Here is a 24,150-nt window from a genome sequence, read left to right as displayed (position 1 = left end):
GGTCCCAGTTTAATCCCATTTGGATCAGAAATAGTTTTTCCTTGTCTTCCCTTCCTTTTCTGGTCTGCCCACCAGGCTTTCTCTTCACCTGTCCCATTATGCCTTCCCAGAACATGGCCTTAGTATGGGTTCATGCCTGTCTACTTGCCTAAGGAAAACAGGGATTAATCAGAGCTGGGCACACGTGCTTCTCCCTGAGCTCCCCCTCCCCCACCACCCATCTCCTGGACCTGTCCATAGAACCCCACTCTAAATAAATTATTTATCCTACCTCTCAGAGACCTAAGCACACCTCCCAACCCAGAGATTTTGAAAAACTTCAACCGGACCTTTGTCCAGACCCCAGACACTCCTATTCCCTGCCTCCTTTGCACCTGTAACCCATGTGAGTGGCTCTCTCAGCAGCTCCTTCACCACCTCTACCTGCCTCCATGCATGCCTCTCTGGAGCATCTCAGAAAGGCCTGAGCCTGACTTCCTCAGCCAGCTATTGTCCTGGCAGCACAACCGCCACGCCAGCATCCCCACCCAGCCAGCCAGCCAGCCAGCCAGCCAGCCGGCTGTTCCCCTGCCTCACCAGCCCCCCCTCCCCGCCCCGCCCTAGGGAGGACCAGGCTGGTGGTTGGGAGTCTCCCTGCCTGCTCAGCCTCCCTCCTTTCCTCTCTCTCCCTCCCTCCTCCACCCGCCCCTGAGGCAGGGACCGTGCAAATCGAGGAGAGGGGGGACAGACAAGCCGGATGGGGTCTAGCTTAGGGCTTTGGACTCCCCACTGTTACCCTATCCATGCTGGGTATCCCCAGCATCTTAGGAACTAGATTTGTATTAGCTGGGGTGATTCCCAAGCCAGGAAGTTCCTTCCGGCAGGCCTGTAGTGCCCTCGTCTTACATTAGGACCCCCCTCGGATACTCTGAGCCACCCTCCTCAACCCGGATCTAAAACCCGGGACACAGCTATCAGGCCAGCCTCTCTCTCTCCACCCCACCCCCTCTTTCTGGCGTCCATCCCCTCCCCAACACCACCTCTGCTGCTGCCTCTAGCTGTGGACCTGCACCTCTTCCCCATCCCCGCCAGGCCCGGGGAGAGGGGTGAGCCTGGATGAGAGCCCCCCAACCTGGGGCTCTCTCAGGCCATGGCCCCCGTGCTCCCGGGGAGGAGCCCAAGACCCTGAGCATCTGCTAGAGGCTTGGCAGAGGCCCCGCGGGGACCGAGTCTTCTGAGGACAAAAGGCGGCGGCCAGCAGGCAGACGGGGGCGGGGGGGGGGTACCGGCAGCCAGGCAAGTAGGCGGGTAGCAGGGGCCAGCGCTGGCCCCCCCTCCCAGCCTGGCTGTGGCATGAAGATGAAGATGGGGGTGAGAGTGTGTAGTGGGGGAAGCACCTGCTGGGACCCCCACCTGCCAGCTTGTTGGGCACCCCATGTCTGTATGCTGCCCACCTGGTGTTCCCCAACACCCCAGCCCTGCCCAGTGCACCCCTCCGGTGCCTGCTTCCCCTAATGCCTGCGATTTAGACCAGCCCATCTGTATCCACGGCAACAGAAGCAGAAGTGTCACTGGCCGCCAGATCACTGAGGGTCCCACAATGTGGCCTGGGCTGTGATTTATCCTGGGCGAGACAGCTTGAGCCCCTTCCTGGATTCCAAGACAGACCTGCTGAGAGAGTCCAGGTAAGCAGTCGGCATCTCTTTATCAAGGATGGGGGGCTGGGACTTCTTTTCTGTCTCCCCACACATTTCAGAATCTCCATCACTGCCATGCTCCTTGTCTCTCTCTCTCTCTCTCTCTCTCTCTCTCTCTCTCTCTCTCTCTCTCTCTGACTCTTTAGTCTCTCTCTTTCTGCTCCATCACAGGGACTACTAGAGCACCCAAGCTTGGAGACTCCTCATCTTTCTCCATCTTTCCCCAGTCCCAAATGTCCCATGAGAAAGGGAACCACCACCTGTTTCCCCACATAGGGTCTGTTTTTTATCATTATGGTCGTGTTTGTTTGGGCATGAGGCTGTGTTAATTCCTTGTGTGCTAGCTATAGAAGGGATGCCTGGGAGCCTGGCTGTGTTCCCCTCACAATGCCTGCAGCTGCTTCCTCTCCCTCTCCCTCCTCCTTCACCCTCCTCCAGGTTCCTTGGCCTGTTTGCAGGATGTGTGTGTGTCCATGTCCGTGTGAGTGTGTTTGTGTATGAGAGAGAGAGAGCACCTGTGTAGCAAGCAGGTGGGTACATATGACAGGGAAGCTGCACCTAGTCCAGACCACCCCCTGCTCCTTTTTTGCCTTTTCTTCTTTCCTTCCCATATTTCCCCACAGGTAGCACAGACTTTTGCTCATTCACTATGGAAAATATGTGATTCCCACATAGGGGGAGGAAGATGCTGTAGGGATAAAGGAAGGTGAGGTGGGGGTAGGGAGTACTTCCAGGCCCTAGACTGCCTGAAGGCTCTCAGGGGGCAAGGAACAATCCACATGGTGACCTGCAGTGACCAGGCACAACATGGTCATTCCCACATTGTGGGCCTCAGCCTCCATCATATGGCTCTATCTCTGTTTCAGATACCCATGTTGTGTTTGGGACCTCCAGATCTTATGGCCTTCTGCATGGTGGCCAGCAGTCCCTATATATTGAGGGCAGGAAAACTGGTACATGGAGAACATGGATTCTACCAGGGACACATCCCTCAACTGCTAGCTCTGCAACTTTAGTAGAAGCATGCCACTTACTGAACCTCAGTTTTCCCATCTGTCAAAGATACTGGTAACCTTTCCTTCATGGTGTGTGAAGGGATTAAATGTGTTGGTGCATAAAAATAAAGGATATGCATAGAGGTGGCACTGAAGCAATGTCAACCAAGCTCATGGTCAATATCATTGCTGATTGTTCATGATTAATATTGCTATTGATTATTTTGGGGAAGAGCTAATACTTGTCCAGGGTCTCAATAGAGATCTTGGGAAGGCAGCAGGTGGGCAAATGGAAGGATGGGAAGTGGGAGGAGGCAGGAGCTACCTATGTTGTTACTTATCATTTGTAGGGAATGGTAAGTGATAGTTGTAGGCAGAGCCTTCCATCCCCACCCTTTCCTGCACTTTCCCCTGTTTGTGTGCACAAACACACACACAATCTTGAGCCCCCATGATCCAGCAAAGGCCTGGCTTGCAGCCTGCAGCATCCCTGGCCCTAGTGATGTATGCGTCTCCCTGTTGAGGGGAGACTTGGCAAGAGTTTGGCCTATGGTCAATGTTTGGCAGGGCCTGGAGATGAGGCTGAAGCTTTTTGAGATCGCAGGGCTTCTGGTAGAGCTGGGGTGTGGCCCATGCAGCAACCAGACCCATTGGGAACGGATCCCAGGGAGTTGCTCACCTAGAGCCTGGGGTGGGGGGGGGAAGTGTGGTCTGCTGGTTGGTTTCTGGGTGTGAGAACACTGAGCAAGAGGTCGGGGGCCAGGGGAGGAGCAAGAGGAGGAGAAAGACTGAGGCCCAGAAGATCTCCTCTGTGGGAGCAGGGAGATCTGGGGTCTTGAAGCATAGGGTAGACTTTTCTAAAAAAGCATTTGGTGTGGAAAGGAGAGAACCCAGCCTGTGTCTGGAGGCATCTGACCTGAGTGTGGGTGCATATGTGCAACTGAAAACATGTGGCTATGTATGTAGTCTGTGTGTATGTGCATGTCAGTTCGTGGGGACTGTGGGTGTATATGAGTCTCTGTGTGTGAGCAGGCCATGTGACAGCATGTGGGAGTGTGTGGGTGTCTGGGTCAGGCTTGTGTTTGTACAGGGGGCTGGGTATGACTTTGCATGTCTGTCTGGGTGAGGGAATGGGCATGTTTGATTCTGACCTGAGTGTGGGTGTGTTTCTCTGAGCCTATAGGCCTGTTGAATGTCTGGTTGTACCTTTGGTTATATGTGTATGAGTGTGTACATGTCTGGTTATATGTCTTATGAGTATGTGGATTTCAGAATGCTTAAGTATGCATGTCCAATTAGGTGGATTCTTAGTTGTATGTACATTCATCTCTGCCCACAAGTCCCTTTGAGTGTGAGTACATCAAAATGGTGTGTTTGTGAGTGTAAAGAAATATATGTGTCTGGCCATGCATGTAGGAGAGGGTGTGTATATGTGTGAACATGCTTGTGTGTCATGTGGGTGTGTCTGTAATGTATTTGTGTGAGTATGTCTATGTGTGAGTGTCTATGTGGATTCTCTATCATTTTTAATTATGTGTATATCTTTGTGTACATGTTTGAGTGCACACTATCTATAGACAAACCTATGATTTCATATATAATTAGGAAATGTAAGCATAGATGGGCACACTAGTATAAAGAGAACTGATTTTGTGAGTATGGGATATTATATGAATAAAAATATACTTTTGTGGGTATGCCTGTATATGCACAGTGGACTATGTATATGAGTATGGCTGTGGGGGGTATATACCAGTACATATTATACATATGCAAACACACAAGGCTGTGTGTGTAAATAAGTGGATGCATTTGTGTATATGCCTAATTGTGTTTGTGTATACACCATGTGTGAGTACATATATAATTGTGATATGCATGAGTAACTACATTTCATAATACTTGGGCATTCGTGTCTCATGTGTTTTGTTTGAATTTCTGAGTATGAGTGTTATGTGAGTATATGTTTGAATATGCTTGTGAGTGATTGTGCATGTATATGTGGGTGTATATGCTAATATGTATGAACACATGACTGCATGCATTTGAGTGAACATATCCATATATATATATATATATATATATATATATATATGCTTGTATGTTCATGCACATCTAGTTGTGTATGTGAAGATGTCTGTGTGTGTGTGTGCCTGTCTGAATGTACATGTGTGTGAGTGTACCAGTTTGTACAGTTCTAATTATTTGTATTCGTGTGTTTGTGTATCTTTGTTCTGGAGCATATGCTGCAGAACAATGTAAGTTAATGTATGTACATGCCACTATAAGAGTGTTTGAGTGTGTATGTATATATGAGGATGTCTTTGCAGGTGTGTTTCTATAGGTGTGGATAAATTCTTCTTGTGTAGATGAATAGTTGTGTGTGCAAAAATATGTGAATATACTTCCATGTGTGCATGTGTGGAAACATACCTTTGTATCTAAGTCTGTCTGTGGGAATGTGGATACAAATGATTCTGCTCTCATTTGTATGGTCTTATTTCGGGTGTGTGAATTTACATGGTGTGCATATCTGGCTATGATAGTGTAAGTATATTTTTTGTTTCAATATCTGTTTGCATATAGGAATGAATTAGTGTACAAGTTTATGTGCATATGAATATGCTCATAAGTATATATGCTCACACATAGACTTGCATACAAGTTTATGTGTTAGAATGGCTATATATGTATCATCATCTCATTTATAATCATGCATATATCTGGGTATTTATGTTGTGAGCACACCCACACAGGTGTGTGTGTGTGTATGTGTGTGCATAAATACAATTATGTAGTTATCTAACAATGTGTATCTGATGTTTCTTTGTCATTTCCTTAGGTTGTGATACAGTTAGCTTGTCCGTGGGCATGTGAAAGTATACCTGCATGTATACCTGTATTTTTGGATGAATATATATCATTCATGTACATCATGTTGCATGAATGTATGTCACATATATGCCTGTGTTTAAGAGTAAATGTGTGTGGGCTGGAGTTGTAGCTCAGTGGTAGAGCGCTTGTCTAGCACATGTGAGGCACTGGGTTCAATCCTGAGCACCACATAAAAATAAATAAAATAAAGGTGTCCATCTGCAACTAAATTTTAAAAAAAAGAATAAATGTGTGAGCTGATACAGTGTGAGTATGCTTTGACGTGTGAGTATGTGTATGGAAGAGTGAAGTTATTTGTGCATGTGCCCATCTGATGGTGCATATGAAGGAAATTTGGCTTGGTCCTGTGTAGATAGGACTTATCACTGAGAGGGTGATAAAGAAGGTTCTTATGAATTTATGGGACTCCATGTGCACCTTAGCTTATGCTTATATGCAAGTCTGAGAGTCAGTGGTGCCCCAGTAGACCAGATTTGTTTATAATTGTGAATTGGCAAGCTATGACACTTAAGCCATCCATGACCCCACTTCTGGGTCTGGGGCTTTTCTTGCCTTGACTATATACTAGGTTTTGTGTCCTCTTATTATTCACATCCCAAAAGTAGGAACCAATCATGACTGATATCCTACTGGGAGAAGGAGGCCTATGAACTCTTTAAAAAAGGATTCCTTGAAACACAAAGATCTCTCTTCCCATCCCTGCTCCATCAAAGGCTCATGGCAGAATGGCATTGTATATAGTGTCTTGGGTTGGTAAATAGTTTTCATAGCACCTAAATTACACCATCCTGGCAGAAATCTAAATGTGAATGTATATATTTAAGTGAAGATATATCAGTAGAGTACATGTGTGTGTGTGTATGTGTGTGTGTGTGTGTGTGTGTATAGTGTGGGTTGTGTGTATGTAAGGGAGAGTGTTGCTGTTTGTAAGTAAGGTGTACATGTGAAATATTTAGGTGTATTTTGGAGGGAAGGGGTGGGTGTGGGTGTATGTAAATTGGCCTGTTTGAGTGGAGGATGGTGAATGAGAGTTTGGGTTTGGCTGGGTGGAATATGTGTGAGGATGAGTATATTTGAGGGGCATATGAGTATGGGTGTATCTGGATGTGCAGGAGAGAATAAGGGGCTATCTGGATAGTGTGTATATTTGATAGCATAGTTGTATCTGTTGTATATAAGAAAAACTGGGTGTTTCTGGGTAGAATATGTATATGAGGGAGTATGGGTACCAGTGGGGTTATTCAAGTGTGGGAATATCTGGATGGTGTGTAGATGCATGAGAACACAGTTATCTAGGCAATGGAAGTGAATGGTGGGGTGACTCTGATGGTGTGTGTAGAAGAGATTTGGGGCACATCTAGGTGAGGATGTGTATGGTGTATGTGAGAGTATATCTGCATTTTGTGTGTAGAGTGTGGATGTGGACAGATTTGGATAGTGGTGATTCAGAGAGGGGTCTGGATTGTGTGTGTATACACCCACACATGGATGTATGTAATTGTGCAGATATTTCTGAGAGTAGTACAGATATGAAAACATGTAAGTTATTGATGAGAATGTAAATATGTATCTATCTGGGTGGGATACAAGAGTTTGGATTTAACTGGGTTGGAATGAGTGTGCATGTAGTAGGGGTGTGAGTATGTATTGGGATGATACATGTGTAAGTTTTGGATTGCACGGGAGAGAAAGTGTGTAGGTACATTTGGGCTTTGTGTGACATGATACAGCGTGTGAGAATATATGGGGTGGAATGGGTACAAATGTGGATGTGTTAGGATGGTGGGCAGATGAGAGCATGAGTATATTTGGGTGGCAGAGTGTGCACTAAGGTATATGTGAATAATGTGTTTTAAGAGCTTTGGTTGTTTATCTGGGTGGAGTGTGAGTGTGTATGTACTTGTGTGTGTGTGTGTGTGTGTAACTGAATAGAGAACATGTGAAAGAGAACATCACAATGAATCTCACCTTTATGTAAAATTATAATGCACTGATTAAAAAATAAATTAAAGGGAAAACACTAAAATAGAGGAATGATATTGGGGAGGGAGGAGGGAAAGGGAAAGTACTGGGGAATGAAATGGAGCAAAGTATGTTATATGTACATATGAAGATGTCACAATGAACCCTAATATTATGTATAATTATAATGCACTAATAAAAACATAAAAGAGAGAGTTTGGGGCATATCTGGATGGGAGTGTGTTTATAGGGTGTGGGTGCATCCAGGTGGTGTGGAGGGTATGAGAGCATGGGTATATCTGGTAAGATGTGTGTGGTGATGTGTGAGGGTTGGATATATCTGGGTAAGATGTATGTTTGAATGTAGATTTATCTAGATGGTGTTTGTGGATTTGAATGGTCTTAATGGTTTGAATGTATTTAGATGGGAAATGTGTCTGAAAATATGAGTGTGTCTGTCTGTGAATTTGGATTTATCTGGATGTCATATAGGTAGTGTATCTGGATGTTTTGTGTGTTCGGTAGTGTGGGTGTGTCTGGATAAGGTTTGGGATTGGGGACATGTGTATGAATGTGTATTTCCTCAGGCACGTACATTTCTGTTGGGATGACTCTGGATAGTGATGTATGTACAAGAGGGTAAATGTATCAGAGTGAGGCTATATTTGGGATATGTGTGTTTGAATGTGATTGTGTCTGAGAGAAAGAAAGAGAGAGAACTTGGGAAAGTATAAGTGTGCATCTGGACAAGATTTGTGTGTGAGTGTGGGTTCTCTGAATAATGTGTAAGTAAATATCCAAGTGATTGTGTGTCTGTGTGTGTACATATATTTAGATTGAGAATTTGTGGTCTGAGTATCTGGGTTGGGTGGAAAGTGTATGTGGTTGTAGGTGTGTCTTGATACTTTGCATGTGAAAGATTGTAGATGCATCTGGGATAGATATGAGGGCTCTGAGCTTGGGGGCAAAAGTTCGTGTGTATCTGAGAATTGAATGTGAGATTGTGGGTGTACTGAGTTGGGATTTGTTTAAGTGCCGCTATATCTGGATAGAATGCTGGTGAGTGTAAGTGTATTTGAGGTATGTATATATGAGGGTAGGTGTATTTAGATAAGATGTGTGTGAGAGTGTGGATATATTGGTGTTGGATATATGTGTGAAAGTGGGCATATCTGAGTCGTGTGTGAGAAGAAGAATGGGTGTGTATCTGGGTTGGGGCATGTGGCAGTGTGGGTATATCTAAGTAGAACGGTGCAGTTCTTTCTGGATGGTGTGTGTGTGTGTGTGTGAGAGAGAGAGAGAGAGAGTACTCAAGTGGTATGTGTACATGAAAGTATATAGGTAAGTCTGTGTGGAATGTGAGTGAATCTGGGTAGGTGTGCATGTGGGTATATCTGGGTAGTGTTCATATTCAAGTGTATTTATGTGGGGAATATACATGAAAATGTGAGTTTGTGTGTGTGAGTGGATTTATCTATATGTCATGGAGGTGGCGTATCTGGATGTTTTGTGTGTTTAGTAGTGTGGGTGGGTAGGATTTGTGATTATGGGCATATATATGAATGTATGTATATTTCCTTGGGTATATACATCTCTGTTGGAATGTCTATAACATCACCATGTCCATTTTTTCCATCCATGTATATGACTAGGTGAGTGTGGTCATACATTTTTACCTGTATTGAGAGTGTCAGTAAGTGGGGAGCTGACTTGTGCGTGTGCATGTTTGTGCTAGAATGGTGTGTGTTTATATGAGGTGAGTGTGTTTCTACATGTAAATTGGATCTTCAGGATCTCTGGAGGCAGCTTTCGGGTGTGAACCCTAGTTCTGTCATTTATAAGCAGTAGCTTTGGGGAAGTCACCCAACCTCAATAAACCTCCAGTATCTTATCTATAGGGAGTGGGTAATAATATTACCTATCTCATAGGGTGAGGATTAGGTGAGTTAATATATGAAAAGCACTTAGAACAGTGCCTTGCACATAATAAGCCCTCTCATGAGGTGTTACCTATTAATGCAATTATTGTCTACCTCCTTGTATAACAGTATGTGTCCATCTGCAAGTGCAAAGGGGGTTTCCATGTGCATATTTGCCCCATTATCTGTGTTCGTGTGTATGTGTGAGAGAATAAGACTGTTCACATATGAAAATGGGTTTATACATATATATGCCCCAGTGTGCATATTAATTACAGGTGCAGGTGCATGAGAAGGGAAGTATGTGTCTAGATATGGATGGAGTGGGTTGGGCCCTGTGTGTATATTTGTGGGTACACACTCTTCTGGGCATATGAATACACATACCCATATCTGTGGTAGCATCTGCATGTGTGCAGGTGTTCTCTGCATTGCTAGAATTTCTGTATATATGACCATGTGTAAGTGTAAATGCATATGTGCATGCCAATGTGTTTTTTTCTGACCATGGAACCAGGTTTGCAGCTATCAGCATTGAAATGCATGCATGTGAATCTCTATTGTGAGAATCCATAAATGTCATTGGTTAGTATCCAGTTTTATATGTGATGATGCAGGTGGATGTGTGTGTGTAAAGAGTTTGTGTTTCTATGGCTGTGTATTAGGATGCATGAATCTGTGTTGTGTGAGTGCATGTGTAGGTGTGAATGGGTAGGTGCCTCTGAAGGCTTGTGTCTTTAGGTATTTATTTATTTATTTTTAATTTTTTTGGATGGACATAATACTTTTATTTTATTTGTTAATTTTTATGTGGTGCTGGGATCAAATCTGGTGCCTCATGCATGCTAGGCAAGTGCTGTATAACTGAGCCACAACCTCAGCCTGTCTTTAGGTATTTATAAGCCTCAGTAGCTATGTGGTATGTATGCATCAGTCTACATTGCTCTACATGCCTGCTTGCCTCTGTATGTAGCAGTGAACCTGAGTAATTTGCCTGTATTCATGAGCATGTCTATACTGTGTGTATATGTCTTGTGTGCCATGGCAGATTTGAGTAGCTTTGTATAAATAGTGAGCTTTAATCTCTTAGTGTGAGAGTCAGTGTATGGCAGGTGAGGGCCTGGATCTTGGGATGTGAGCAGGACTTGACTTGTGTCTGAATGTCAATTCTTATGTCTGCCCAAGCAGGAAGTGCAGGTCCATGCAATTTGGTTTATATGTGTGTGTACTGGAAAGTGACCTTTGAATGATGAATGTGTCTTTGCCTGGTCCTGTATTTCTATATCTGCTTGTGTGTGTGTGTGTGTGTTGCATACCCTTGAGTGATTCAGAGGTATATGTGAGTGGGTACCTAGATACATATCTACCTGTTTCTCTGTAGATGAGGATTGTGTGTGTGTGTGCGTGCACGTGCATGCGCATGTGCATATAGGAGCACCTAATTGTGCTTATCAGCTGGTATGTCTGTCTGTAAGTGCAAATTTGAATCTTCATGTACCTATGTGCCCCTGTGGACATATCTATGTGTGGTAGTGTTTTCATGTGATGTGATTAAATGTAGATGTGTTAGGGCACTCACAATCCAGCACTCAGAGAAAGTGAAGTCTTTGTATGGCACAGTGTGATAAACTGAAAAGGATTTGGGGTTCTGAGACTGGGTGAAAAGAAATTCCTTGCATTGTCTCATATGAGGAAAAAACAAAAATGCGAAGTTTGGGGGACTTATTAAGTACTGAATTTGTTACAACTTTCATATGAAATATTTTCAGAATTTTTTCATGACACACTTGAGCTCGCTTCTAGAATATAACTTTTTTACTCACTAATGTAAATTTATAGTGGTCAATATCTGTACACACTTCTTCTGAGCCTTTGGTTGTAACTGCCTGGGTTTATTTTATGGTCATTTGATTAATTTCTGTCATTTTAGACCTTGGTTTGGTAAATCTGCTGGTGTTGAGCTTAAATCTTCTACATCAAATTATTTTGCTTCTTTGTAAAAAAAAAAATAAACAAGTGAAGCAAATAACAACTGGTAGTTTGGGCATGGATAAAATATCCATCATGGTTTGCCATTTCTTGATCCTGGAAGCCATGTTATTGAAGGTAAGGCCCATTCCACGAATAGTGTTCAGGCACATTTTGCCCTAAGTCTTTCATAATTAGCTTGAATGTGTGAAACATAAATGCATGATTCTGCGGGTCAGCAAAGCTCACCTCAAAAACATGAGCCTTGAGGTCATTGGATACCATTGTGGTTTCTCTGAAGCATCAAATGCAATTTCCACTGTTCAATATAGCTGGTGCTTCCATACCACACCACTTAATCTTAAGAAATGGAACAACTACTCGTTCATGCCTCCCTTTTCCACCTCTCCTTTATAACTCACTTGCTCTTGCCATGGTCAAAGACCCAGGCTTTAGGCTCAAAGTAGCTACATGATCTTTTCTGTCTCTTGGTAGTCACCATCAATAGGAAACTGCTTGCAAAAGTGGGTGGCAACAAATGGTCAAAGAATGTATATATTACTGATTAAAACTCCTTGAGGGGGCTGGGGTTGTGCCTCAGTGGTAGAGTGTTTGCCTAGCATGTGTGAGGCACTGGGTTCAATTCTCAGCATCTCATATAAATAAATGAATAAAATAAAGATCCATCAACATCTTAAAATTTTTTTTAAAAATTCTTTCTTAAGATGGGGATGTAGCCTAGTACACAGGAGGCCCTGGGTTCAATTCTTCGCACTACAAAAACAAATAGATAAGCAAAACAATTTATTTCTCACCAATAATCAGAATTTGGATAATACAGTCCTTGAATCTGGGCCGGGTTGTGGCTTAGTGGTAGAGCTCTTGCCTAGCACGTGTGAGGCACTGGGCTCGTTTCCTGGCACCATGTACAAAATAAACAAATAAAATTTTAAAAAAGAGAGAGGATCTTTCTTAAATCTACCACCTATTTCTCTCTTTCAATCAAATGTGATGTTGAGATTTCTTGTAATCAATATTCATGAATTTTGAATCCAACAAAAAATTTTAATTTTCAGTATCTCAAAATAATGATGGAGCTTTTCCCCGGAATAGAAATTAATGTTTCTCTACACATCCTAATAAGTCTTATTTCATATTCAAATTGTAACACCAAGTAAACATCACCCAGGGAATCATACTTGACCTCACTTCTCTCAAGTTGAAGTTTTGCTTTGAATCTGTAAACCTTGTCAGCACTGCATACTCTGTTATACAATATATTTGAGTGTTTTTAAATTTTTTAATGTATTTTTATTCATGTGCTCAAAAAGCCATTTGTTGAGGCCAGTAAGCATCAAATCTGTAAAGTAAGAATCATTACAAAGAAATGCTTAAACATTTCCTTTAGCTGATATATATATATATATATATATATATATATATATTTTTTTTTTTTTTTTTACAAAATCCCTACACAAGTAGGTTTAAAACACCAGAGAAGGTTGTACTGATCCCAATTCTTCAGAGAAAGCTGAAAGATAGGTGAGGAGTGTCTTGGATGTAGTTAAATTCACACAGCATTATTTACTGTGGAAGTAATGCTGGTTTACAGGCCAACTTTTACAGGTGAATGAAACTCAGTATTATCAGAACAAACTTTCTGCCAGCAAACAGCAGCATTGATCCACAGACTTATGCAGAGTTTCCACAGTATCTCAAAATATTCATGTACCAATTTGCATATTTCAACCTTAGTTCATTTTGGTACTTCTTTCATTTCTCTTCAGGGTTTCTGACTGTTATAAACTAAGCACAGTTAGATGACACCCACAGATGCAGAACTATTAAGATGAAAACTCTTTTGATTCAACAGTCTTCTAGGTTAGTGTCATCTCAACGTCCTTTGACCTTTCATCAGTGTGTCCCTAATAGCAATAATTGAGAACTACAGTTTTTTTTTTGTGTGTGTGTGTATGTATGTATGGGGGGGATAGGCACTGGGAATTGAACCCAGGGCCCCATGCATGCTAGGCAAGCACTCTACCATTAAGCTACACCCCAGTACTTCCTAATAGCAATAGTTGAAAGTGTCCCCTTTCCTATTCCCTTAACCTCATTGGTCCCAAACATAGTGTGGGACAGTTTCCCTGACATGAAGGCCTAGATTTACCTTTACTGAATCAACTCAGTTAAGTCACATTTCATTCATTTACTGTTGAATATTTTTACCTAAAAACGAAAGGTAGAAATTAATGATGAGGACTGGCATTGTGGCTCAGTGGTAGTGTGCTTGCCTACCTAGTATGTGTGAGGCACTAGTTTCGCTCCTCAGCACTACATAAAAATATTTTTAAAAATAAATTAATGATGAAATACCACCAAGAATCCAATTTGGCTTTTTTTTTTTTTGTACTAGGAATCAAACCCAGGGTGCTTTACCACTAAGCTACTCCCCAGCCCTTTTAATTTAATTTAATTAATTATTCAAGACAGGATCGCTCAAAGTTGCTGATGCTGATCTCAAACTTGCAATCCTCCTGCCTCAGCCTCCCAAATTGTAATCCCAAATTGCTGGGATTACAGTAGTGGGTGGTGCCCCAGTGCACTTTTTAATGTAACCTATTTGTAATATCCTTTTACTATCTGGAGACAGAATTCTTAAATAATATAAGCACTCTACACATGCAATTTCAAAAAGAAAATCCATACTTTTTTTTGTGTGTGTGTGTGTTATTAAGGATTGAACCCACAGGTGCTCTACCACTGAGCTACATCCCCAATCCTTTTTATTTTTTTAATTTTGAGATGAGATCTTGTGAAATTGCCCAGATTTGCCTCAAGCTTGTGTTCCTGCTGCCTTAGCCTCCCAAGTCACTAGAATTTTTTTAAGTTATAAATGGACACAATACCTTTATTTTATTTGTTTTCATTTTTGTGTGGTGCCAGGGATAGAACCCAGTGCCTCATGCATGCTAGGCAAGCGTTCTACCACTGAGCCACAACCCTGGCCCCAAGTCACTAGAATTTTAAGTGCACCACCACACTGGGCTCATATAGTATTTTATACAATATGCATATTTTATTAACTATAATACTAATATGAAATAAAAGGGAAATGACTTATAAGAAAATAATGTATATTTCAATATGTAAATGCTTGGGTGTGGCACTCTTTAGGATATTCAAGAAAGAAATTAGTGGCTTATAAGACCCTATAATAAATAAATATGGATTTAGGAGATGGGGGAAAGTTCAGGAAAAATGATAGGCAAAATCATTTGGATGAGAGTTTACAAAATAGTAAATCGTGCCAAGGGAAGTGCACCACAAACCAAAGTACAGTCTCATCTCGACTTACAAAGACAGACACATTTCTGGATAATTCAGGGTATATTAGAACCAGAAAAAAGAAATGGCATTTGACTGAAGTAGGTTACAGTCTAGCTTATGTTAATTATAAGTTCAAAGTCCTAGGGGATGCAGGACATATGGTGGTGGTGTGGTATTGCCATGCAGATCACTGGCTGGCCAGCATCCTTGCCCTAGACCCCTAAATAGGACACCTTACACTCCATTATTGTGGCAACCAAAAATGCTCCTACAAATTTCCAAAATGTCCCCTAGGGGGCAGCAATGGCTTTGTTGAGAAAGGCACTGGTTCTTAGGCATTGTACACTGTGTCCCTGTGTGAAGAGGCAGAGTATAAGATCGACTTCCATCTCGTGTGTGTGTGTGTGTGTGTGTGTGTGTGTGTGTGTGTGTGTGTGTGGTGTGGTGTGCACGGGCACGTGCACGCTTGTGTGTGCATGCGTGCCCAGGAGAGAAAGAGAGAGAATGTGTTTGTTATTCATGTATGAGTTGGTTGCTGTCCAAAAGGCTCCATAGCCACAGGTTGTGTTTGTGGAAATCTGCGAGTTTGCATGTGAGAGTGCCCAGGCACCAGCACAGGTGTGATCTGTGGGTGCACACACATCCTTAGCCTTAGCTGGGACCCAGTTGTGGCTGCTAGTCTGTGCTCAGGAGCACCCCATCATCACTTACAACAATCTCCCCAGTTTTCCCAGAAACACCAGGGCTATGTTTGCTGCCATTGTTTTGTAAGGGTTTTTATTATTATTATGATTTGTTTGGGTTTTTTCTGTTTTAGCTTTTGTTTCCACTGAGACTCAAGGTTACTCATTATTCACCTTCTCAGTCTTAGCGTGTCTCTCTATGTTTCCCCCCATCTTTATTTTTGTCTCTCTATCTTTCATTTACCATCTCTCTCTAGTCTTCTAGATCTTTCTTTCTGTTGTCATCCCTTTTTCCCCCCTCTCCTTTTCTATCTCTGACTCTATTCCTTTTCATTTTCTGTTGTGATGTTTCTCTATGTGCCTGTCTGTATCTTTTTTCTCACTCTTCTTCCCCTTTCTGTCTCTATTTCAATCTCTTCCTTTCTCCTCTTTCTCTGTTTCTCTTTCCCCCTCCTGTGTCTCCATCTGTCTCTCTCACACATACACACCTCTCTTTTCTTTCACTATGTGTCTCTCTAAATTTCTCTTACATTCAGTCTCTATTTCTGTCCCTTTCCTCTTGCCTCCCCTAAAGGCTAAGGAGTGTGTGTGTATGTGCACATACTTGTGCACAGGCATGGGTGTGTGCACATGTACACATACCCAGATGAAGGCTGCCCTCCAGTTCTGAGAGGGGGCCACCAGAACTTGAGGGACTGAAAGAGAGCCCACCCCTCCTTCTCCTAACACCTGTCCTAGACCCCTCCTATGCCAGTAAGCCAATGACTCTGAGACTTCACAGATCCATAAAAAACAAAACCAAACAAAAAACAAAAGACAAAAAACCCCCACAAACTGGTTCTAGGAGGCTGTAGCAGACTAGGTAGGACTGGGTCAGGAAATAGTATAGAGAGAAAACTTTAGGAAGGAGGTGGTAGGAAAATATCCATTTAAGCTCCACCTCCTCCAGCCCAGCCCAGCCCAGCCCAGCCCCAGCCCCAGCCCCAGCCCCAATAGCAATTGTGAGTTTCTCCAGCTTATGTTCAAGTAGCTCAGCTACCTTCCCTCTGGGCCCTGCCCAGTTGCCTTTTCAAATCCCAAAATTCTATACCTGCACACACCAGATCCTCTCCTGATTTCCCCAAGCTCAGCTGTGCCACTCTCACTACCAGACACAATCCCCAGGCCATTCTTTCAGCAAATCCTACATGGATGCCCTCAGGGAGTCCTCTCTACTCACCAGCCCATTTAGTCCCTCAGTCAATTTATTTGACATCGTTTCTGAGAACCTACTATGTACTCAGTACTACTACTATATAGGGCTGAGGTTGTGGCTCAGTGGTAGGGTGCTCGCCTAGCATGTGTGAGGCCTGGGTTCAATCCTCAGCACCACATAAAAATAAATAAATAAAATAAAGATTATGTGTTCAACTATAGCTAAAAAAATATTTTAAAAATAAATTATATCGTGTGTTAGCAAGAGAAATTCTAGGAAGAAAAAATAAAGGAGAGAACCAGGAATGGGAATGTTGTGACCTCTCCTCTCACCTGTATTACTGCAGGATCCTCTGATTAGTCTCCCCACTTCCACCATTGCACCATATGATCTGTTCTCAGCAGCAAGTGGGATCCTGTTCAGTCCTAAATCATATCACACCTCACCTCTGCTCAAAACCCATTTCATTGTGAGTCAAAGTCAAAGTCCTTACCATGGCCTCTGTGGTCTTTCCTTGCCACCTTTTCTGACCTCACCTGGAAGCACTTGCCCTTTGTTCATTCTGTTCTACTAACTCCTTCCTTGCTTTTTCTCAAATGTGCCATACATTGCCCCACCCCAGGGCCTTCGTTCAGGTTGTTCCTATTGCCTGGATTTCTCTTCCCTCAAATAGCCATGTGACTCTCTTCCTCACTTCCTTCAGGTCTTTGCTCAAATAACATTTCCTCAGTGAAAATTTCCCTGTCTGCCTCATCAAAGACTGCAGTACCTTCCCCAGCCCTAGTACTTCCTATTCTTCTTCCCTCCTTTATGTTTATTCATAGGAATTTGTCATCATCTGATATACCAACTTCGCCTGTGTCTCAGTGTCATCTTCACAAGGGCAGGGATCTTCATCTATCTTGTTCATCTGTCTTATCCTCAGTACTTAGAATAGTGCCTGGCATATAGTAGATACTCAACAAATAAATATTTTTTCAATGAATGAATGAACACATACAAGCATGCTTCCATCTGTGTATTCATGCATATTCCTCATCTCACCCAAAGTAAAAACCAAAGTCCTCTTCATGGCCCACAGTCTATACTACTTGACCCTGGACACGTGTATGACCTTACCTCCTACCACTGCCTCCCTCACCTATGCTACTTTTGTGACACTAATCTTTCCATTGTTCCTGGAGCATGCTGAATGCATATCTGATCTTGAATAAAGAAATCTAGGGGCCGGGGTTGTAGCTCAGTGGTAGAGCACTTGCCTAGTACATGTGAGGCATTGGGTTCAATCCTCAGCACCACATAAAAATAAATAAATAAAATAAAGGTATTGTGTCCATATACAACAACAACAAAATTTTTTAAAGAAGCCTTGTTATCCTAAGAAAAAATTTTAAATAGAAATCTATTTGATGAATGACTGCCAGCATGTTTTTTTTTAAAAAAGATGAAATAGAAGCCATGCATGGTGGCACACACCTATGATCCCATCAACCAGGGAGGCTGAGGCAGAAGGATCAAAAGTTTGAGGACAACTTTAGCAACTTAGCAAGGCTCTAAGTACCTAAGTAAGACCCTGTCTCAAAGTAAAAAATTAAAAGGCCTGGAGATGTAGCTCAATGGTAAAAGGCCCCTGGGTTCAATCCCCAGTACAAAAGGAAGGAAGGAAGAAAGGAAGGAAGTGATGGGGGGGGAGGAGAAAAGAAAGAAAAAAGTAATAAAATAGAATGGAGTACACTACACATGGGATCAGTTCTGTTTTTTGAAACTTGGTGAGTTGTGTGTGTACTGGGTTGTGGTGTAAAATATCCTTTTTACTGTGGGTGATGGTCAAAAAAGTTTTAACACAACTTTGAGGCTTTAAAAAGGGGGAAAGGAGCCCCAACAACATTCCTGTCCCCACAGACGCACAAGTGGAGGAAATGGGTAACTGAGGACATCCAAAGAGATGAAGTATTTGCACCCAGCAAGGAAGGGGTAGGAGCAGGAGTGGGCCAGACTCAGGGCCTGATCCTAACTAGGGAGTCAGTGGGAAGGGTTCACAGACACACTAACCCTGGCCTCTATGTTTCTTCCTCACCTTTCCTTTCCACCCATTTCTCACTGTCTCTCATTTGTCTCTGTTTCATATCACTCTTTTTTATCCTCTTATCCTTTCCACATCTGTGTTGTTTTATATCCATTTATAACTTCGTCACCATTTCTCTCTCTCTCATTCTTTCCTACTGTCTCCACATATTTGTGTGCATTTTTCTGTTTCTCTCCTGTCCTCACTTCTCTGTCTCTCTGTGTCTGTGTCTCCCTCACTGTCCCCACTTACAGGTGCAGCCCAGCAGGACAACTGATGGAGTCCCCCAGGGCCCATCAAGTACCGGACTGGCTGACCCCCTAGGGTTGGGAGTAGCCCTTGCCCCTCAGTATGGCCAACACCACCGGAGAGCCCGAGGAGGTGAGCGGCGCACTGTCCCCGCCGTCAGCATCGGCTTACGTGAAGCTGGTGCTGCTGGGACTGATCATGTGCGTGAGCCTTGCGGGCAACGCCATCTTGTCCCTGCTGGTGCTCAAGGAGCGTGCCCTGCACAAGGCTCCTTACTACTTTCTGCTGGACCTGTGCCTAGCTGATGGCATACGCTCTGCCGTCTGCTTCCCTTTTGTGCTGGCTTCTGTGCGCCACGGCTCCTCATGGACCTTCAGTGCACTGAGCTGTAAGATTGTGGCCTTTATGGCTGTGCTCTTTTGCTTCCATGCGGCCTTCATGCTGTTCTGCATCAGCGTTACCCGCTACATGGCCATTGCCCACCACCGCTTCTACGCCAAGCGCATGACACTCTGGACATGCGCAGCTGTCATCTGCATGGCCTGGACTCTGTCTGTGGCCATGGCCTTCCCACCCGTCTTCGACGTGGGCACCTACAAGTTTATCCGGGAGGAGGACCAATGCATCTTTGAGCATCGCTACTTCAAGGCCAATGACACGCTGGGCTTCATGCTTATGTTGGCCGTGCTCATGGCAGCCACACATGCTGTCTATGGCAAGCTGCTCCTCTTCGAGTACCGTCACCGCAAGATGAAGCCAGTGCAGATGGTGCCAGCCATTAGCCAGAACTGGACATTCCATGGCCCTGGGGCCACAGGCCAGGCTGCTGCCAACTGGATCGCCGGCTTTGGCCGTGGGCCCATGCCACCAACCCTGCTGGGTATCCGGCAGAATGGGCATGCGGCCAGCCGGCGGCTGCTGGGCATGGACGAGGTCAAGGGTGAAAAGCAGCTGGGTCGCATGTTCTACGCGATCACACTGCTCTTCCTGCTCCTCTGGTCACCCTACATCGTGGCCTGCTACTGGCGAGTGTTTGTGAAAGCCTGTGCTGTGCCCCACCGCTACCTGGCCACCGCTGTTTGGATGAGCTTCGCCCAGGCTGCTGTCAACCCAATCGTCTGCTTCCTGCTCAACAAGGACCTCAAGAAGTGCCTGAGGACTCATGCCCCTTGCTGGGGCACAGGAGGTGCCCCGGCTCCCAGAGAACCCTACTGTGTCATGTGAAGCAGGCGGGTAGGCAGACAGGCAGGGAAAAGGTCATGGCCACCATGGTGGGGCCAACGGCAAGGGAGGGGTGGGGCCCCATACAGGAGCCTTCTTTTCTGAGCTCCAGCCCCAGCCCCTCGAACCACCCATAATCCAGGCACCTTTGCCAATACCACCCTAGGGTGGGGGACTGGGAAAGAGGCATCCTAGTTTTGTGGGGCCTGTCTCTGCAGCCTCCTTCTCTACTTCTACAGTCTCTCTCTCTCTCTCTCTCTCTCTCTCTCTCTCTCTCTCTCTCTCTCTGACAATTCAGAAAAAGAAAACAAAACTGAAAATGCAGGTTTTTCTACTAACAGATAAGGAGGCAGGCTTTCTTGCTTTAATGTCTCTCCTTCTGACATTGTCCAGAAGGGGGAAATTTGTCCTGTAAAATAGAATTCCAGAGCTCTTATTGCCCCTTTTGCTCCCAGGCACCCTCCCCTTCCAAGTCCTTTAGCAAGGCCTGGATGTTTAGGGAGAAACTTATCCAAGGCTGCCAACAAGAGGGACCAAAAGGGGTGCTAGGTCCCCAGGGAGCAAGGATGTCTATTGCTATGTTGTGTGCAATGTCGTTTTTGGCTAATGCTGGTCCCAAGCCCAGTCTTCTCTCCCTCCCCACCATGTCCAGACCTCTCTAGTGCTTCTTGAGGATCTATTTGAGAAGCCAAGAGGGTAGAGAAAAGGGCCTCCATGATGGGCCCAAAAAACTAGGTAAAGAGTAGGATGTGAGCTGAACTCCTTGAGCTAAAGAGATCGAGCGTAGCCACATTCTCTCACACCATCTCCTGGATCCCTAGCCCAATAACTCTTCTTCCTGAGGATGGAAACCCACTCCAGCCCCACTAGGGCTGTAGGTGTCATGCAGGCAGGAGCAGCCCCTCAGATGTGTAGGGAAGAAGCTGAACTCCCCAGAGTACCTTGGACCCCAGAGCCTGAGGTCAGAGCTGAATTCAACCCCAGAATTTCTCCCAGGTTCACACTACTCTTCTGAAGATGAGAATTCTTTTGGGGCCTTGGTAACTGATAGTGGTATAAACCCCAAGGCACTGTGGACTTGAGTCCATTCCTATCTGACCTCTTTTTGTCCCCCTAAAGCCTTGGGCCACAAGCCCCTCCTTGGTAGCCCTTGGCCTTCTGGGTCAGCCCCAAATGTCCTTCCTCACAACAATCCTTCAATCCCTTCCTCCTTTCCACCCTTACCTACACCCAAAGTGGAGCAGACTGCAACCAGATTACTTAGGTGGGAGTTTCCAAGCCTCCCTCCAGGGACAGAATCTACTCTGGGCTTACTTCAAGGCTAGTTCTGTGAATTGGTAAGCCAAGTTGCCACTCCTTTACCTGGCCTTGCCCAGGCTTTCTGTCCCCCTATAATTTCCTTCAGAGGCAGGGATCTATCTGTATTTATCCACCCCCCTTTACCTTTCTTACAGAAGCCCCTGTCCTAAGATCCCTCCCTACCCCAAGACAGCCCCTGAACTGGGGAAGCCTTGACCCAAAAGAAATGAGGAGGGCACTCTAGGCAGGAGAGACATTAATGAGCCTAGCTGTGGAGTGACCCTGGAAAGGCAGGCCAGAGTGGCTGAGAGGCTGGGAGTGGGGGGGGGTACCTGTTCTCTCAGTGATAGTGATGGGGGTGCCTTTCCGAGGGGTGGGGTGGGAAGACCAAGGGGGTGGGGGGTAGATAGGGTACACTCAGGAGGGTTTTCCTCCATTTCTTTTTTCTAACTGCCTGGATTCACCATTGGATTTTGTAAATGGAAAAACGAAATGAACAATGCTATATTGGATGTTTTCTCTTTCTGATTGTGTGTGTGTGTGTCTGTGTCCTGTCTGTGTGACCATATGTGGGGAAGTATGACTGAGTAAGACAGGATGTGTCTGTGTGACTTTGTGTGTGAGGAGACACCCCTGAGGAGAACTTGCCTGGTGCACACATATGAGTAAATGCCTGTATGCAGAGATGTATACATTGCGTGTGCGTGAACACACACACACACACACACACACACACACACATACACATCCATCTAGTTGAGAGGAGACAAACTAGAGTATGTGCCTGCCCTGAGGAGAACTTGCCTGGTGCACACATATGAGTAAATGCCTGTATGCAGAGATGTATACATTGCATGTGCGTGCGCGTGCGCGCGCACACACACACACACACACACATATACATACACATCCATCTAGTTGAGAGGAGACAAACTAGAGTATGTGCCTGCAGCAGGAAGTAGTGTGTTCAGGAGACAGAACCTGGAAATTATGTGTATGTATTTAGCAAGAGGGCTGACTCCCATCTCATAAGATCATCCTCTCTTGGCCCAAGCTCTGAGCACCAGGTGAAAAAGGCAGGGTACTTGAGAATCCCATCTCCTCCCAAAGCCTGGAGTCTCAGTCCCCTTCCTCAAACTCAAACAAGATGTTCTTGAAATTGGATGACCATGGAGAATGGGGGAAGGGAATTGGGGATAAAATATTGGGGAAACTGATGGGGTTAGGAAATACCCCCCCCCCAAAGTAATGGCACTGGAGAAATTGCTCAGTCTGGGCTAGGAGCCTTTCCCAAGGATCCACTATATACAGCTGGGACTTTGGTCAACTTTGATTAAATTCAGAGGCAGGTGCAGCAGGTCTGGGGTCTACCCAGCTGGCCTACTCCCTGCACACTTGATTTACTATTTATTTATTTATTTATTTATTTATTTTCTCAGGTGCACGGAACTGAGTGGACTATACTCCTCAGTTCTTGGCACAATATATCATCATTGGTCCATGCAAGGACCTTTTATTTTTTGTTTTGTTTTGTCCCCTTCATCACCCATCCCTGATCCCATCCTCCCCCACTCCATATAGGCACCCACTCGTGTATTTAACGTTGTCCTTCCAATCCACCGATCATGTGTTTCTTTACATATGTGTATCTGTGTAAAATATATGGTATTGTTGTGTGTTTTAATTTACATAAACAGTATTGTACTATAAATCTTGTTCTGTTTCTTTTTTCACTCAATATTATGTTTTTGAGATCCAGCCATATTGCTGTATATAGATCTAATTCATTGTAGTGGTCCATCTTAAACATATATCACATTTTTCCAATCCATTACCCTGGTGATGGATCCCTAGGTTCACTTCCATTCTTTGCTACCACAACAAGGCTGCAATGGGAAGCTACCTACATCTCTTTAGGAACTAGGGATGCCTAATTTAGAGAAGAAGCTCAGAGAGGTGCAGTGATTTGATTAGGGTTACAATGTGAGGGTCACACTCATTCCAGACCCAAAGCCAGAATTCCACTAACCACCATGCCTCGCCAAAGACCATCCATCTCTGGTCAAAAACAAAATCTTAAGATATAATTAAAAGCAGTATAAATGGAGGAAAGGATGGAAGGGAAGAGAACTGTTCAATAGATTAAGAGAAGTCCTAGAAAAATCTAGCAGATGAGCTGAATCGCTATCATTTTTTATGACGCAGAGGCAGTTACTTTTTTGTGTAAGTATTGTTTCTAGAACCATTTTGCAGAGATGGAAAATGCCACGTCAAAACCTAGACCCCAAATCAAAGACCTTGAGTGCCTAAACTGCAGGAGCGCTAGGGCAGCTGGCACTCTAAGTGGATACATTAGAGTTGACCACGGGGGCAGAAGCAGGAGATGGGGGAAGGGGCAGATTTAAGAAGTGCGTAGTTGCTGAGGAGAGGGGGGCGGGGGAACGATAGCGAGGCTCTTCGATTTTATTTGAGCACATCCTGCTCACTGCGTTTGTTTTTCGTCTTGTTTTTTGGTCTTCAGAACCACTGGTACTTTTCCCATTGGATAAACGTTTTAAGAGTGAGGGAGAGGGGCTTCTTCCCCTAGCTTTCCTCGCAACCAATCGTTTGGCAGTTTTCCTCTCTTCGCCGGGGTAGCCAGCCCGCTGATTCGCGGGTTTGAGGAGAGCCAATTGGAAAGTGATGATGTGTAG

The 24,150-nt window shown here is 44.4% G+C and overlaps 1 protein-coding gene across 3 annotated transcripts; it reads left to right on the top strand.

Annotated features, from left to right (window-relative positions):
• Window positions 1-760: 760 nt before the first annotated feature.
• Window positions 761-23,168, top strand: Gpr173 (G protein-coupled receptor 173). Of its 3 annotated transcripts, none has more exons than XM_078034803.1 (2): window positions 761-1,664; window positions 15,965-23,168. In XM_078034803.1, exon 2 carries the CDS (start codon window positions 19,040-19,042, stop codon window positions 20,159-20,161), a length of 1,122 nt encoding a protein of 373 aa, XP_077890929.1. In that variant the 5' UTR covers window positions 761-1,664; window positions 15,965-19,039; the 3' UTR covers window positions 20,162-23,168. The 3 variants fall into 3 exon arrangements, with proteins under 3 accessions (XP_077890929.1, XP_077890928.1, XP_005339816.1); XM_078034802.1 differs by having other exon boundaries at window positions 15,686-23,168; XM_005339759.4 differs by having other exon boundaries at window positions 763-1,664; window positions 18,943-23,168.
• The last annotated feature ends 982 nt before the right edge of the window (window positions 23,169-24,150 follow it).

The sequence above is a fragment of the Ictidomys tridecemlineatus genome, chromosome X, assembly GCF_052094955.1.
Source record: "Ictidomys tridecemlineatus isolate mIctTri1 chromosome X, mIctTri1.hap1, whole genome shotgun sequence".
NCBI classification, from domain to species: Eukaryota; Metazoa; Chordata; class Mammalia; order Rodentia; family Sciuridae; genus Ictidomys; species Ictidomys tridecemlineatus.
This window is presented reverse-complemented; position numbering and strand designations above follow the sequence as displayed.

Coding starts and splice junctions, on each gene's coding strand:
- Gpr173 (XM_078034803.1), top strand. CDS start 19,040: ATGGCCAACACCACCGGAGAGCCCGAGGAGGTGAGCGGCGCACTGTCC.